At 42.8% G+C, this 16366-nt stretch overlaps 1 protein-coding gene across 18 annotated transcripts in view; it reads left to right on the top strand.

Moving 5' to 3' along the window:
- The window catches only part of NIN (ninein), a 173438-nt gene that overhangs the window by 57302 nt on the left and 99770 nt on the right, over nt 1–16366 (top strand). For all 18 annotated transcript variants that reach the window (XM_070749183.1, XM_070749157.1, XM_070749190.1 and 15 more), the window contains exon 4: nt 15721–15890. In XM_070749183.1, coding sequence (XP_070605284.1) covers nt 15721–15890 — 170 coding nt within the window. The remainder of the gene's footprint in view (nt 1–15720; nt 15891–16366) is intronic.

Raw genomic sequence — 16366 nt, 5'->3', positions numbered from 1 at the left:
TCATCTGGGGCTTCAAGAACCCTGAGGCTTCTTTCTTTTATATTTTCGGACTGCGTGGGCGTTTTGTTATTCTTTCCAGCCCAACAAAATCTTGGAACCAAATTATGAAAAGGGTCTTGGGACCCAGACTCTTTGAAACAAAACAGAATTTGGAACAAATTTGGTATTAGAGTGAGAAGGTGGCCAACCAGAAAAAAAGACTCAGTTTATAAAAAGTGTTGAATCTGGCCAGAAGCTGAAAGGAGGGGAAAAAATGGAAGAAAAAGAATTTCCCAATGCATCCCTAGAGGAGATGGAAATCCCCCCACCCCCGTTTCCTCTTCCACACTCACATGTCCCAGGATGGAGCATATGCCAGTGATGGTGAACCTTTTCGACACTGAGTCAGTAAACCCAACCTTTTCGACATTGGAGCCAGTAAACCCAAAGACCAGCTGGTCAGCACACACATGCCTGTTTTGGCCATTTTTCAGGCCATTTTTTGGGGTTCTTTTTGGTCTGAAAAAATGCCTGAAAACTGTCTTTCTTTTGGCTGTATTCTGAACCATTTTTCAGGCTGTTTTCCAGTGCTCCAGTGCCTTCAAAGACTGGCATGTGCACTGGAAATCAGAAGATCAGCTGGCAATGGCATGCGTACCCACAGTGAGGGCTATGCATGCCACCTCTGGCACCCTTGCCATACTTTCGCCATCACGGGCATATGCAGTATTTCCTGTATACACTATTCATCTACAGATATAATTCAAACAATGTGAGCAAAGAGCACATATACATTATTATTTATTATTATTATTATTTATTAGATTTGTATGCCGCCCCTCTCCGTAGACTCGGGGCGGCTCACAGCAATGATAAAAACAATATATAATGACAAATCTAATAGTTAGAATCTAAAATAACAATAATACATTTAAAAGTCTAAAAAACAAGAAACCCCAATATATGAAAACATACATACAGTCATATCATACACAAAAAACTACATAGGCAGGGGGAGATGTTTCAGTTCCCCCACGCTTGACGACAGAGGTGGGTTTTAAGGAGTTTACGAAAGGCAAGGAGGGTGGGGGCAGTTCTAATCTCTGGAGGGAGCTGATTCCAGAGGGTCGGAGCCGCCACAGAGAAGGCTCTTCCCCTGGGTCCTGCCAAATGGCATTGTTTAGTTGACGGGACCCGGAGGAGAGCAGTCATGGGCTTCCCTAGGTATGCCCATGTTACTCCAACACTCCACAGTCTGCATTGGTTGCCGATTAATTTCCAGTCACAATTCAAAGTGTTGGTTATGACCTTTAAAGCCCTTAATGGCATTGGACCAGAATATCTCCGAGACCGCCTCCTGCCGCACGAATCCCAGCGACCGATTAGGTCCCATAGAGTGGGCCTTCTCCGGGTCCCATCAACTAAACAATGTCGGTTGGCGGGCCCCAGGGGAAGAGCCTTCTCTGTGGCGGCCCCGACTCTCTGGAACCAGCTCCCCCCAGAGATTAGAGCTGCCCCTACCCTCCTTGCCTTTCGTGGGCTCCTTAAGACCCACCTTTGTCATCAGGCATGGGGGAACTGAAATATCTCCCCTGGGCCTATACAATTTATGTATGGTATGCTTGTATGTATGTCTGCTTAATAACGGGTTTTTAAAAATATCTTAAATTGTAAATTATTAGATTTGTTATAAACTGTTTTTATTGTGTTGTGAGCCGCCCCGAGTCTATGAAGAGGGGCGGCATACAAATCTAATAAACATAAACATAAACTCTGTGGGACCTAACTGGTCACTGGGATTCGTGCGGCAGAATGCGGTCTCGTAGATACCCTGGTCCGGTGCCATGAAGGGCTTTATAGGTGATGACCAACACTTTGAATTGTGATCGGAAACTGATCGGCAACCGATGCAGACTGCGGAGTGTTGGAGTAACATGGGCATATTTGGGAAATCCCATGATTGCTCTCGCAGCTGCATTTTGCACGATCTGAAGTAGGCCACATGTGCAAATAGGCCACATTGTTTAGTTACACAGGAAAAACTATAAATGCCTCCTATGGTCACTGCTAGTAAAAGAGTTGGAAAGAATTCCTAAGGCTTTCTGTATGTGCTTTCCTTCTTTTGTTTTGGTATGGCAGCAGTAGGACGGAGGTGTTACCCCTCCTGTGTAGCAAGAGCTAAGCCAACATTGTCTGAGCTGTGGTACCCTCCAGAACAGGGTTTCTCAATCTCAGCAACTTTAAGATGTGTGGACTTCACCTCCCAGAAATCCCCGCAGCATGCTGGCTCCTCCCCACTCCAATGCTTCAGTGATGGCAGTCATGGCTTATAGGCAGTGCTGAGTGCAATGTATTTTCAAGCCGCGATGCTATTGGTTGCACCTGTGAAATTCTTCTAAAGAAAAGTAATGCTGCTTATGTGTTGTGGTTCAGCCTGAGGCTGCTCAGGGACCGGCTGTGTCTCTGCTGGCTCCATGCCCGGAGGAGGATGACAGCGAAGAGGAGGGGGCTGAACAGTCAGACGGGGGAAGTCAGGAATGGGACGAAGGAAAACAGCATGAGAGCCCCGGGGGGGGGGGCTCTCCCCAGCCAGTAGCTTGGAGTCATTAGGTGATGAAGCACAAGCCGTCATTGACATGCAACAGAGACGGTCAGATCAAAGAAAGGAGCAATTAAAGAAGTATTATCAGCACTGAATTAGGAACAGCTGGGCTTGGGTGTGGTCCTCCTTAGCAGGGTTTAAAAGGCAGGCAAGCCCTTGAAGCCATGTGGAGTGTTATCAGTTGGAGTTACTTTGTTCTCGGCGTCTCTGTTCCTGGCTTGTGGCCCAGCAGTTTGGAAGACCCGTGGGAGGTGTAGGTCTGCTATCTACAGCCTCGTCTTGGCAGCAAGAATCCTGTATTGCTGCATGGACTTTTGCCTTCGTGGATATATTTGAAGATACAGCGTTTTCCTGTTTGTAAGGACATTTCCTGTTACCTGTGTTTTTCTTGAATTTTATAAACTGCCTTTGCCTTTTATCGGTGTGTCTGGCTTCTCTTTTTGGGTTGGTATTGGCTTCCGGAGTGACCCAGACAGAACATTATGTAAGGAAAAAAATTATATAATTAGACAATGAATTTCTGGGAGCATTGTGAAACAAAGGTTTAAGAAAGTTATTAGTTTGGATTCCTTGAAGCTATCCATTTAGGACAGGGGTAGGCAAATTTGGCTTTTCAATGACTTGTTGACTTCAACTCCCAGAATTCTTGAGCCATTCACGCTACCTCAGGAATTCTGGGAGTTGAAGTCCACATGTCATAGGAGAGCCCACTTTGCCTATTCCTCAGTTAGGACATTTATTAGTGAAGGAGAAGAGCGCCAAGTAAGTACTTACCCAAATTGTTGGTGAGAAGAAAACTGAATAAAAATAAACCTATACACATAATGTGTGGGTGCACACATAAAGCAATGACCACCTGCGCAAATATGCAAAAAATAACATTGCAGGAGAAGTTTGCAAATGCAGTGCTATTAATCAGAAACCTTCCAACATCCTACTTTTCCTGCATGCAATGTGTGAAAACCATGATTATATTATTGTAAGAGAAGAGCAGGCAGAGCTGGAGGGTGGAGTTAAGTCCATCATTAGTTTAGAGTCCTTGCATTGCCACAAGAGATCCAAGTTCACACACACACCCCTTGAATTCTGTTGGCCCTTCTCTAGTATCAATTCCGTGATTACCATGAGTTGATCAGATTCTTGTCAACCTTCTTCTGAGAAATCTTTCTGAGTGTGCCCTGTTACTGTTGGGCAAACCACTAGTATATAAAACAAGAGCAAATTAGCACTGATGATTCACTTAACAATTGTGGCAAGGTCATAAAATGGGGCCAACCTCACTTAGCGATCTTGCTTAGCAATCCAGTCCAATTGTAGTTGTAAGTCGACCTTACTTCCATTTCTCCTGTTAACTGCTATGAATGGTAATTGCCTACCTGGACTTCAGCAAAGCCTTTGATACGGTTCCACATAAAGAGCTGATAGATAAATTAGTGAAGATTGGACTTAATCCCTGGATAGTTCAATGGATTTGCAGCTGGCTGAAGCGTAGACATCAGAGAGTTATTGTTAATGGCGAGTATTCTGAGCAGAGACAGGTTACAAGCGGTGTGCCACAAGGGTCTGTTCTGGGTCCTATTCTTTTTAATATGTTTGTGAGTGACATAGGGGACGGTTTGGTAGGGAAGGTTTGCCTATTTGCCGATGACTCTAAAGTGTGCAATAGGGTTGATATTCCTGGAGGCGTCTGTAATATGGCAAATGATTTAGCTTTACTCGATAAATGGTCAAACATATATCCATCCTAAGATAAAATACAGGAAATAGTATAAGGGCAGACTAGATGGACCATGAGGTCTTTTTCTGCCGTCAGACTTCTATGTTTCTATGTTTCTATGTAACGTTTTCAACAGCTTCCAGGAGAATCTGTGTTGGTTTTAGGCAGCCTTACCCATCCTGCCTCTCTTCCAGGTGTGTTGACAATGCAGCTGCTAGAATTCCCAGCCAGTGTAGAGCGAAGCCACGCTGATCCTCCTGGGACCCACAACGCGGCTGAGTGCCAGGTTTGGAAAAGCTGCATTATCCCCCGAAAAGCCATTCTGGGGAAAACTCTGGCAAGCAACCCCAATCAAAGCTATGAATAAATAAAATACCTTTTTAAACGTATGACTGTTTTATAATCTCTGGCACTGCAGTCCGAGGGATTTTTTTAAACAGATAAAAGAAAAAATAAAAGGGATTTGGAGCTGATCGTGGCTCGACGGGATGGGCATAAATATTTCATGGCCAGGCTCTTGCTAGCTCAGAAATCAAGGTCTTTGCCCCCCATCACCACAGCTGCTCCATCTCCATCCACCCCCCCTCTACCCCCCACCCCCAAGCTGAGTGTGTGGAGAAAGTTAATATCGGAGGGTGGGGGTTGTCCTAATGGAAAAGCCTTGGCATCGAATGCTGATACATAACAAAGCATAGCCTCCAGCAATGGCTGATTGGAGGGTGTAGTCAATCAGCTGGGTGGAAGCCCACAAAAATCCCCCGACTGAGATCTGATTTCATGCACTTGAGCCCACAAGCCCCCCCCCCTCGCCCCACACCACAATTGCCTCTGATCTCAGCTAGATTCCAGCTGCAGTGCTGGCAGGAGCCCCAAGGCCTCTGACATCAAGGAGGGCTTTTTTCCTCCGCTGTCCATTGAATAATCTTGGGGATCCTTCATTTCGGTTTAAGACAGAAAATCTATATTTACCAAAAGACACAAGGAGGGGGAGGGTGGTTGGCTTTCCTGTCTGTGCCAGCCTCCCTCTCAGTCTTGGTAAAGGAGGAAAGAGGCACGTAGAAAAATAATCCCAAACGCTCAAAATTTTTAACCTTAGACTGTCTACAGTCGACCTCATCCCATTCCTAAGAGGTCTGTAAGGGGCGTTCATAAGCGCACCATCGTGCCTACCGACCCTGTCCTATTGTCCAAATTTACCTATACCTACTTTGCTTTTGTTTATGTTTATATCATAACTATTATCTTGTACACATTTTGACAAATAAATAAATAAAATAATAAAGAAAAATAATCATTTCCTTCCTTTCACGCTTTCAATATTGTCTTACCTTTTCATATCGTCTAGTACTCTTCTGTGATACCCAAGGACCTACTCCAAATCATTAACTTTATTATAATCATAATCCTAGCTATATGTAAGGTTAAAAATAAATAAACACTTCGTTATACCCAAAGGCCTAGAAAAGAGAAGGTTGAAAAAAGCATGGCCAGTATTAGAAATGACCTAAGTGCTAAAGCCCACTGCAACTATATCGCCAAAAAGGCTTCCAGAGTTGTTAACCTGATCCTACGTAGCTTCTGCTCTGGCAATCTCACACTACTGACTAGAGCCTACAAAACCTATGCCAGACCCATCCTCGAATACAGCTCATCTGTCTGGAACCCACACCACATTTCAGACATCAACACTATCGAAAACGTCCAAAGATATTTCACCAGAAGAGCCCTTCACTCCTCCACTCGAAACAGAATACCTTACGAAAACAGACTAACTATCCTAGGTCTTGAAAGCTTAGAATTGCGGCGCCTAAAACACGATTTAAGTATTGCCCACAAGATCATATGCTGCAATGTCCTTCCGGTCAACGACTACTTCACCTTCAACCGCAACAACACAAGAGCATGCAACAGATTCAAACTTAATATTAACCGCTCCAAACTTGACTGTAAAAAATATGACTTTAACAATCGAGTCGTCGACACGTGGAACTCATTACCGGACTCTATAGTGTCTACTCCCAACCCCCAACATTTCTCCCTTAGACTCTCCACGATTGACCTCTCCAGGTTCCTAAGAGGCCAGTAAGGGGCGTACATAAGTGCACTGATGTGCCTAACGTCCCCTGTCCAATTACCTTTCCTTTTCTCATATATCCTATATATTCTCTCCCTCTCATCCACTCCTCTTCTTTTTTACTTACTATCCCTATATATACTACTTAATGTCTATTTCATTCCATATGTATTGTATATTGGACAAAGAATAAATAAATAAAAAATATTCCTATTTTACTACTCTGTTAAGATTAGTCCAGTGAAAAGAAGGACCAGGGGAGATGTGATATCCAGTATTTGAGGGGCTGTCACAAAGAAAAGGAAGTCAACTTATTTACCAAAGCACTTGAAGGCAAGACAAGAAACAACTAATCAAGAAGAGATACAACCTAGAACTAAGGAGAAATTTCCTGACAATGAGAACTATTAACCAGTGGAACAGCTTGCCTCCAGAAGTTGTGGATGATCTCAGAGATCCATTTAAAAATTTTATTTAATTGATTTGCCACCCAGGTGACTTTGTGCAGATTACGAATTATGTGGAAGATACCTGTCTATTGATGTGGATTACGTTGTCACTGATTTCAAACTTTGCATGAAGCCACAATATTGGCTTGATTTTGGTTTGGTGGCTTAGCTTTAATTATTATTATTATTATTATTATTATTATTATTATTATTATTATTATTATTAATAATAATAATTAGATTTGTATGCCGCCCCTTTCCGTAGACTCGGGGCGGCTCACAACACAATAAAACAGTTCATGACAAATCTAATAATTTACAATTTAAAATTAAAATAGTTTAAAAAACCCATTTTTAAGCAGACATACCTACAAACATACCATACATAAATTGTATAAGCCTGGGGGAGATATCTCAGTTCCCCCATGCCTGATGACAAAGGTGGCTTTTAAGGAGTTTACGAAAGGCAAGGAAGGTAGGGGCAGTTCTAATCTCTGGTGGGAGCTGGTTCCAGAGAGTCGGGACCACCACAGAGAAGGCTCTTCCCCTGGGGCCCGCCAACCGACATTGTTTAGTTGACAGGACCCGGAGAAGGCCCACTCTGTGGGACCTAATCGGTCGCTAGGATTCGTGCGGCAGAAGGCGGTCTCGGAGATATTCTTAATTCCGAACGAGATCTTGGTGACTTTTTCAAGCAACTCATAGTTTAAAAAAAATCTTGACTTGATTTGATGCATAAATCTGGGCGATGTGATAATTGTCAAGGGCATGTTGGCATCATTTGTAAGTTTTTGTGTACTGTATATTCGCCGAATAAAACCTAGAATGCTTTGAAGCAGGTCTAATTCTGTAAGGCCCTTACATATCTATTGAATCCCTTCTATCATTTTAATAAGTTTCTCTCTAAAGCAAGGGGGGGGGAAGGAATGGAAAAACAGGGAGAACCTGCCAGTTGCTAACATGCTAGAGATGATAGTGGTAGGGAAGCAGTTGCCAGCAGCCCAGCTTTAATGGTAATGATAAGGTTTGCTTTTGTTCTTTTGGGTCTTATTTAATCAGCTCGACTCGTTTCTGGTTCCCCCCCCCCCCCCTATCTGTGTGTTTCATCCTATGGCTTTTATGCCCAGGCTCCCAGCTGCAGGAAACCTTGTTAAAATTGCCTTCTTCAAACACAAGCGCCCGCTTGTATTCCCCAGGGTTTGTAATATGTATGTATGGGGTAGAAATCCAGGGGAAATGAGAAGGGGGTTATCAAAGGATTTCTGTTCCTGTGTATTTTATAATTCATTGCATAGCCAAGCTAAAGAATACATTTCCACTAACAAGGTCTTGAGCAGAATCTATACCGAGAGGGTATTCAAGATGACATGAAGATGTTGGGTCTGAGCCCCTTATATGGTCCTCTGCATGTTTGAATATGTTTCTTGCTACTTAGCTTTAAATCCCCACAGCCTTCATCAGGATTCTCCCAAAATCAAATGTCATCTAATTTTGAATCATATCTTAATCATCAGCACAGCCACACTGGTATGTGTGTAAATATGGATGTGTGCTCAAAATGTACTTTAAAATGCATTCTTTTTGGTGAAGCAGCTCATGCATTTTGATAACTTTATTCAACCCCTGGAACTGAGAATGCGGCAATTTTAACACCATAGTCCGTTTTCCCTTTGCGTTGTCATGTTTAATAAAACTTTACTATCTCTCCTTTTTTTTATGGGTCGGAGCTGTCAGTGCCATTTAGAATTTATGCAAATCTCAATTAAAAGCTAAAAATAAGACTAAAACGTTTAGAGCAGATGGGAGATTAAAGGATTGAGTAAATAAAAATGTATTTGCCTTAATGCCAAAAAGACAGAAGCTTTCCGGGGTTCCTGGATAAGATCTTAATGTCTGATGTTGGATGAAACTGTTGGTTACAAAATGAGTCCTACCATTTGTTAAAGAGGGGAAGTTGCGGCAGGCAGCAGATTCCGGTAAGTAGTAACTATGTATCATAGGATGCTACTTGCAAGAAGCTAGAGTCGGTTTTGTCCAGTGGTTAAGGCAGTGTTTCCCAACCTTGGCAACTTGAAGATATCTGGACTTCAACTCCCAGAATTCCCCAGCCAGCATTCGCTGGCTGGGGAATTCTGGGAGTTGAAGTCCAAACATCTTCAAGTTGCCAAGTTTGGGAAACACTGGTTAAGGCACCAGACTAGAAACATTGAGGCAATGAGTTCTAGTCCTACCTTAGGTGCAAAATCCATCTGGGTGACTTTCGGGCAGTCAATCTTCCTCAGCCCAGCTCACCCAACGTTATTGTTATTTGGGGGAGGAAGAGGAAGGAGTCTTATGTGTCTTTTGCCTTCAGTTATCAACAAAGGAGAAGGAGTTGCATACACATTCAGAGAGGGATCTTGGAGTCTTGGTGGACAACCAACTAAATATGTGCCAGCAGTGTGCAGCAGCAGTCAAAAAGGCCAGTGCAATTCTAAGTTGCATTAACAGAGGGATACAATCTAGGATTAGGATGGTATTAATACCACTCTATAAAACCTTAGTTAGACCACATACTGCATCCAGTTTTGGTCACCACACTGCAAAAAAGACTTTGAAACTCTAGAGAAAGTGCAGAAGAGAGAAACCAGGATGATAAGGGGACTGGAAACTATAACATACTGTGGTTGCAGAAACTGGGCATGGGTAGTCTAGCGAAGAGAAGAACCAGGGGAGACATGAAAGCAGTGTTCCAATATTTGAGGGGCTGCCATACAGAGGACGGGGTCAGGTTGTTTTCCAAAACACCAGAAAGCCAGATAAGGAATAATGGATGGAAGCTGACCAAGGAGAGATTCAACCTGGAAATAAGGAAAAAGTTTCTGACGGTGAGAACAATCAACCAGTGGAACAGCTTGCCTGAGGAGGTTGTGAGAACTGCAACACATAATAATAATAATAATAATAATAATAATAATAATAATAACAACAACAACAACAACAACAACAACAACAACAACAACAACAACAACAGAGTTGGAAGGGACCTTGGAGGTCTTCTAGTCCAACCCTTGTTTAGGCAGGAAACCCTACACTACTTCAGACAGATGGTTATCCAACATCTTCTTAAAAACATCCAGTGTTGGAGCATTCACAACTTCTGGAGGCAAGCTGTTCCACTGATTAACTCTTCTGATTGTCAGGAAATTTCTCCTTAGTTCTAAATTGCTTCTCTCCTTGTTCAGCTTCCAGACTCAGGTGCTTTGGAGAATAGGTTGATTCCTTCTTCTTTGTGGCAACCCCTGAGATATTGGAACACTGAGATATTGGAACACTACCATACTATTCTCCTCTGGTCCTTGAGACTTTCAAAGGAAGACTGGATGCCATTTGTCCGAAATGGTGGAGGGACCAGTGTTCCCTCTAATTTTTTTTTGGGGTGGGCGGAAAAGTATAGTGTCTGAGTGGCAGTCCCTTCGGGACTGGGCGGCACAGAAATATTAAATAAATAGATAGATAGACACACAGACAGACCAGGCAGACAGGCAGGCAGGCAGGCAGGCAGGCAGGCAGACAGACAGACAGACAGACAGACAGACAGACAGACAGACAGACAGACAGACAGACAAATAAATAAAAAACCCACCCTGTTTTGCCTCAGAGAATTTCAAAATAAAATACTGTACTGTGTGTCTATAACAGTGAGCTCATAATAGGGCAACTCTATCAATATCAAAATGCCACTTAAATAGTTGAGCTAGTTTCAAACTAGATTTTGATTTTCTTTCTCTCTTCCTTACTCCCATTCTTTTTCTTTTTCTTTTCCTTCCTCTCTTTTTTCTATCTGTTTCTCTCTCTTCCTCTCTTCCTCTCTCTCTCCTTCCCTCTCACTCTTTCCCTCTCGGCTTCTGGGCAGGTTTGGAAAACTCTGAGTTGATGATGATTTTTAAGTGAGCGATTGCTCACTGCTCAGCTTAGAGGGAACTATGGTAGGGACTCCTGCTTGAACAGGTGGTTGGGCTAGATGACCTACAAGATCCCTTCTAACTTAATTAATTAATTAATCAATCAATCAATCAATCAATCAATTAAATAATTAATACATTCATACACACACACTCACACTGTCCCATCAGCAGCACTGATGAAAGATGTGGTTGCCACGTGGACAAAGAGTATAATATTACCTTTATCTAACTCAGATTTATATGTACATCTAGTCTATTAATGTAATATAATGTACTGTAGCATAATGTAATGTAACATCACATACTTCTTTCTTTTGCCTTGAGATATATAATCCTTCCTTCACGATCAGCAATGATATGCAAAATACAGAAAAGGGGTAAAGAATAGTAAGCCAAAGAAATTAAATGTATGAAATAAGAAAAAAAGAAAGAAAAGCAAATAGAACTATATCTATTTTCACAATGGTACAATGGTAGCAACGGTATTTGTCATAATTTACCATACTATTCTTAAGTATGCTTGCCAATCATGCTTGCTTTCCCCATGTCAATACATCACTTGGTTCTTTCAACTTCTCATTTTTCTTTTTCAGAATCTCATCAACAATGTTCAATCTTGAATTTTTCAATTGCCTTTGCTTGATCCATCACTTCCCTTTCATATACCAGTTTGATGATTTGACCTTCATTCATTTGACCAGCCATTGTGTACAACAAGCCGCTTTTGTGTATTTCTTTCATACCAGTCACTCATACATTCAATCAGTATTCACATAGTACTAATTCATTTTGTAATTCAATGCCACACAATTCTATGATTCTCTGTGGCCTATGTTCATTCTCTTCCAAGCAGCTTCCACCTCTTTTCCATTCATTTTCCATTCTCTACTTTTCAAACCAGAAAATAAATATCATCCTGTGAAATTGCTCTGCATTCACTCTTGTTTACTTTACTTCTTTCTCTTTCTTCCGTGTCTTTTTTCTCCTCAATATCCTTTTTTTTTTTCCAATTTTGAATTTCAGAGCAGTTGTTCAGTAACACTGGCAGGTCCTTTTGCAACACAGAATGAGCTGTAAGCGCTTAACTTCTATCTTTACAGAATATATATTTCACAATGTAAACCAGTGTGTTGTGAAAAGATTTCCTGGTATCTTTCATTATGAGAGACTTAAAATGCCCAGAATCAGTGAGTTTCCTCCCCTGCCTATACTCACCATCTGACCCTTTTGTAGAGAGAGGAAGTGATACATTTTGACTGGCAGATGACAGAAGGAGACATCTAATAAAATAAAGCTGTGAGAAAGGGAGATTCCCAATGCAGTTGTTGTGTAGAAGTGTCAGTTCATGAATTAGTTGCAAGAATGTATAAAAAACAGGAGGGCTCAAAGAAAGTAAATCCTCATTTTAGCATTTTTCCTGCTTATTTGATAGTGTAGGTCAGTGATGGCCAACCTATGGCACATGTGCGACAGGTGCCACATGGAGCCATATCAGAGGCATGTGAGGCGTTGCCCTATGACAGCTACAGCGCGCATGCGTGCACTGGTCAGCTGATTTTCGGTCTTGGGGAAGGCTGTTTTTATTTATTTTATTTATTTATTTTATTTATTAGATTTTTATGCCGCCCCTCTCCGTAGACTCGGGGCGGCTCACAGCAATAATAAAACAATGTATGACAAATCTAATATTTAAGTAACTAAAAAACCCTTATTAAAAAAGCAAAACATACACACAAACATACCATGCATAAATTGTATAGGCCTGGGGGGAGGGTGATATCTCAATTGCCCCATGCCTGATGACAAAGGTGGGTTTTAAGGAGCTTACGAAAGGCAAGGAGGTTGGGGGCAACTCTGATCTCTGAGGGGAGCTGGTTCCAGAGGGTTCGGGGCCGCCACAGAGAAGGCTCTTCCCCTGAGTCCCACCAAATGACATTGTTTAGTCAATGGGACCCGGAGAAGGCCAACTCTGTGGGACCTAACTGGTCGCTGGGATTTGTGTGGCAGAAGGCGGTCCCGGAGATATTTTTCTCTCTGGAGACTTCTTGGAAGCTGCCCTGAAGCCCTGGAATGCAAAAAATGGTCCAACGGGCAAACAGGAAGTTCAGAAAACCCGTTGGGTTGTTTTTCACACTCTGGGGCTTTAGGAAGCTTCCCTGAAGCCCCAGGCATAGTTCCCTCTAAGCTGAGCAGTGAGCAATCGCTCACTTAAAAATCATCATCAACTCAGAGTTTTCCAAACCTGCCCAGAAGCCGAGAGGGAAAGAGTGAAAGGGAAGGAGAGAGAGAAAGGAAGAGAGGAAGAGAGAGAAACACATAGAAAAAAGAGAGGAAGGAAAAGAGAAAAAAAAGAATGGGAGTAAGGAAGAGAGAAAGAAAATCAAAATCTAGTTTGAAACTAGCTCAACTATTTAAGTGGCATTTTGATATTGATAGAGTTGCCCTATTATGAGCTCACTGTTATAGACACACAGTGCAGTATTTTATTTTGAAATTCTCTGAGGCAAAACAGGGTGGGTTTTTTATTTGTTTGTTTGTTTGTTTATTTATTATTTCTGTGCCGCCCAGTCCCAAAGGGACTGCCGCTCAGACACTATACTTTTCCGCCCACCCCCCCCAAAAATTAGAGGGAACACTGGCCCCAGGAGTGTGAAAAATAGGACAACGGGCAAACTGTCCATTTTTCCAAACTTTCGATTTGCCCATTTGGCTAATTTTTTCATTGTTCCAGGCTTCAGTAAGGCCTGTGAGCATGCGCTGGGGCAGGGGGTCTTGTGCGCATGCTCAGGGGCAGCACGGGAGTTGTGCATTCATGGGGGGAGGCAATGGGTGTGGGTGTGTGCGCACGCACTAGTGCACGCATGCACCATTTTGGCATGCGAACCAAAAAAGATTCACCATCACTGTTGGAGATGATGGAGAACTCATTAGATGTGTTTGGAATTGTGATTTTCCAGAAGTTAAATTTTGTGCGAGATTTACTCCAGTAACAAAAGCAATGTTCTTTTTCAGTGCTCTTCCATATGGTATGTTCTCTCAAAAGAAGTAGAGGGAGAAACCATTCTTCTTCTTTCAAAGAGATTCAACTTCCTTTTACCATGCCAAGGCTTTGCCCTAGCTTGTAATGCTGTAGGAGTGCATTCCACTATAAAGCAATGACATCTGCAGAGGGATGCCGAAAAAATAAATGCAGGAACCACAACCATGCAGTGGATAGCTAAACTCTTGTGAACACCCTTGTGAAAAGTTGCACGAATCCCAGCAACCAGTTAGGTCCCACAGAGTGGGCCTTCTCCGGGTCCCGTCAACTAAACGATGTCGTTTGGCGGGACCCAGGGGAAGAGCCTTCTCTGTGGCAGCCCCGGTCCTCTGGAACCAACTCCCCCCAGAGATTAGAATTGCCCCCACCCTCCTCGCCTTTCGTAAGCTTCTTAAAACCTACCTCTGCCGTCAGGCATGGGGGAATTGAGATTCTTTCCCCCTTAGGCCTTTACAATTTATGCATGGTATGTTTTGTATGTATGTTTGGTTTTATAATAAGGGTTTTTAATTGTTTTACTATTGGATTGTCACATGTTGTTTTATCACTGTTGTTAGCCGCCCCGAGTCCACGGAGAGGGGCGTCATACAAATCCAATAAATAAATAAATAAAATAAGTTGGAATAACTACCTTGGAATAACTTTCTCTAGTGTGATATTTTCCAAACTGGTGTGTTGACTATTGATAAGAGGCGTTGCAGTTCAACCCAATTGTAAGCTGCCAGGTGAACAAAAGACATGCATTGACCTATTTATATTCAATAAATAAATTATATAGGGCAAGGGTGAAATGCTCCCAGTTCATTCGTGCTTATCGTCGGAAAGTCAGTCGCAAAGGGAGTGCAAGTCTCCAGCCTCCCACCTGAATGCTTTGCCCATGCAGAGAGGGTAAAAATACCCAAATTGCAGCATCCAGGCAGGTGGGTACTGCCTCGTGGCCCTTTCATGACTGGCTCTCTGGTGTTATGGTTCAGCCTGAGGCTGCTCAGGGACCGGCTGTGTCTCTGCTGGCTCCATGCCCGGAGGAGGATGACAGCGAAGAGGAGGGGGCTGAGCAGTCGGACGGGGGAGAGGAAAATCAGGAATGGGATGAAGGAGAACAGCATGAGAGCCCCGGGGGGGGGGGGGCTCTCCCCAGCCAGTAGTTTGGAGTCATTAGGTGATGAAGCTCAAGCTGTCATTGACATGCAACAGAGACGGTCAGATCAAAGAAAGGAGCAATTAAAGAAGTATTATCAGCACTGAATTAGGAAGAGCTGGGTTTGGGTGTGGTACTCATCAGCAGGGTTTAAAAGGCAGGCAAGCCCTTGAAGCCAGGTGGAGTGTTATCAGTTTGGAGTTGTGTTATCCCTGCTGCGTCTCTGTTCCTGGCTTGTGGCCCAGCAGCTTTGGAAGACCCGTGGGAGGTGTAGGTCTGCTATCTACAGCCTCAGCTTGGCAGCAAGAATTCTGTATTGCTGCATGGACTTTTGCCTTCGTGGATATATCTGAAGATACAGCATTTTCCTGTTTGTAAGGACATTTTCTGTCACCTGTGTTTTTCTTGAATTTTATAAAACTGCCTTTGCCTTTTACCAGTGTGTCTGGCTTCTCTTTTTGGGTTGGTATTGGCTTCTGGAGTGACATCTGGTGACTGACAGGCACGAACGAATCCCGAGCATTTCACCACTGGTATAGGGCCATCTGGTTGATTAGCAATTCAAAGTAGTTTCTGGCAATCTAACTCAGTGTTTCTCCACCTTGACCTCATGAATATTTGTGGACTTCAACTCTCAGAATTCTTGGAGTTGAAGCTCACACATCTTCAAGGGGCCATGGTTGAGAAACATTGATCTAATCAATTTGCTGTCGCAGACAGGCTGCAGACCAGTCTATTCTGTTCTTAACATCATGGATTCCATCTCATCTCTAGACTCTTCACCTGAAGCCCAGCCCAAATACATCAAGGATGGAAAACGCTATGGGCGGCGATCCTTACCAGAGTTTCAGCAATCCGTGGAAGAATTTGCAGAGGTGACAGTGATTGAACCTTTGAACAAGGATGCCCTCTCCTCCCGCCTCTCCAACAATGACTGTGATGAGGTAAGGAGTTCAATTCAATTAAATTTACTAGATTTAAAAGCAAGTCAAGTGAATAAAGAGAAGGGAGTCTGGAGATTAAAAATCCCTCTGTATCCATGTGTGGAAAGTGCTTCATGTTTCTTTCAAGAATCATGACATTTTTTAAAGATACGTGGACTTCAAGCTGCCAGAATTTACTAGTCAGCATGCAGAAGTTCAAAGTTTCTGAAGCTGAGAAACACTGCTGTGGACAATGGGACAAAGGTTTTGGTCCCTAAAGTCCATCTCTCTATATTTCAGCTTATTATAATTACTGGCTTTATAGGCACCATGGAAAAGCACATGGGGGGGGGTCCTTTAAAGGAATTAAAAATGAAGCAGAAACTGCAAAATGTAGAGAAACCTAAGTTGCACTAAAACAACATAATTATGTTGCATCTTAAAATCAACAGGCTACAGTAGCATATTTATTTATTGATTGATTGATTTTGTCCATT

Source organism: Erythrolamprus reginae, chromosome 1, assembly GCF_031021105.1.
Source record: "Erythrolamprus reginae isolate rEryReg1 chromosome 1, rEryReg1.hap1, whole genome shotgun sequence".
In the NCBI taxonomy this organism is placed as follows: Eukaryota; Metazoa; Chordata; class Lepidosauria; order Squamata; family Dipsadidae; genus Erythrolamprus; species Erythrolamprus reginae.
This window is presented reverse-complemented; position numbering and strand designations above follow the sequence as displayed.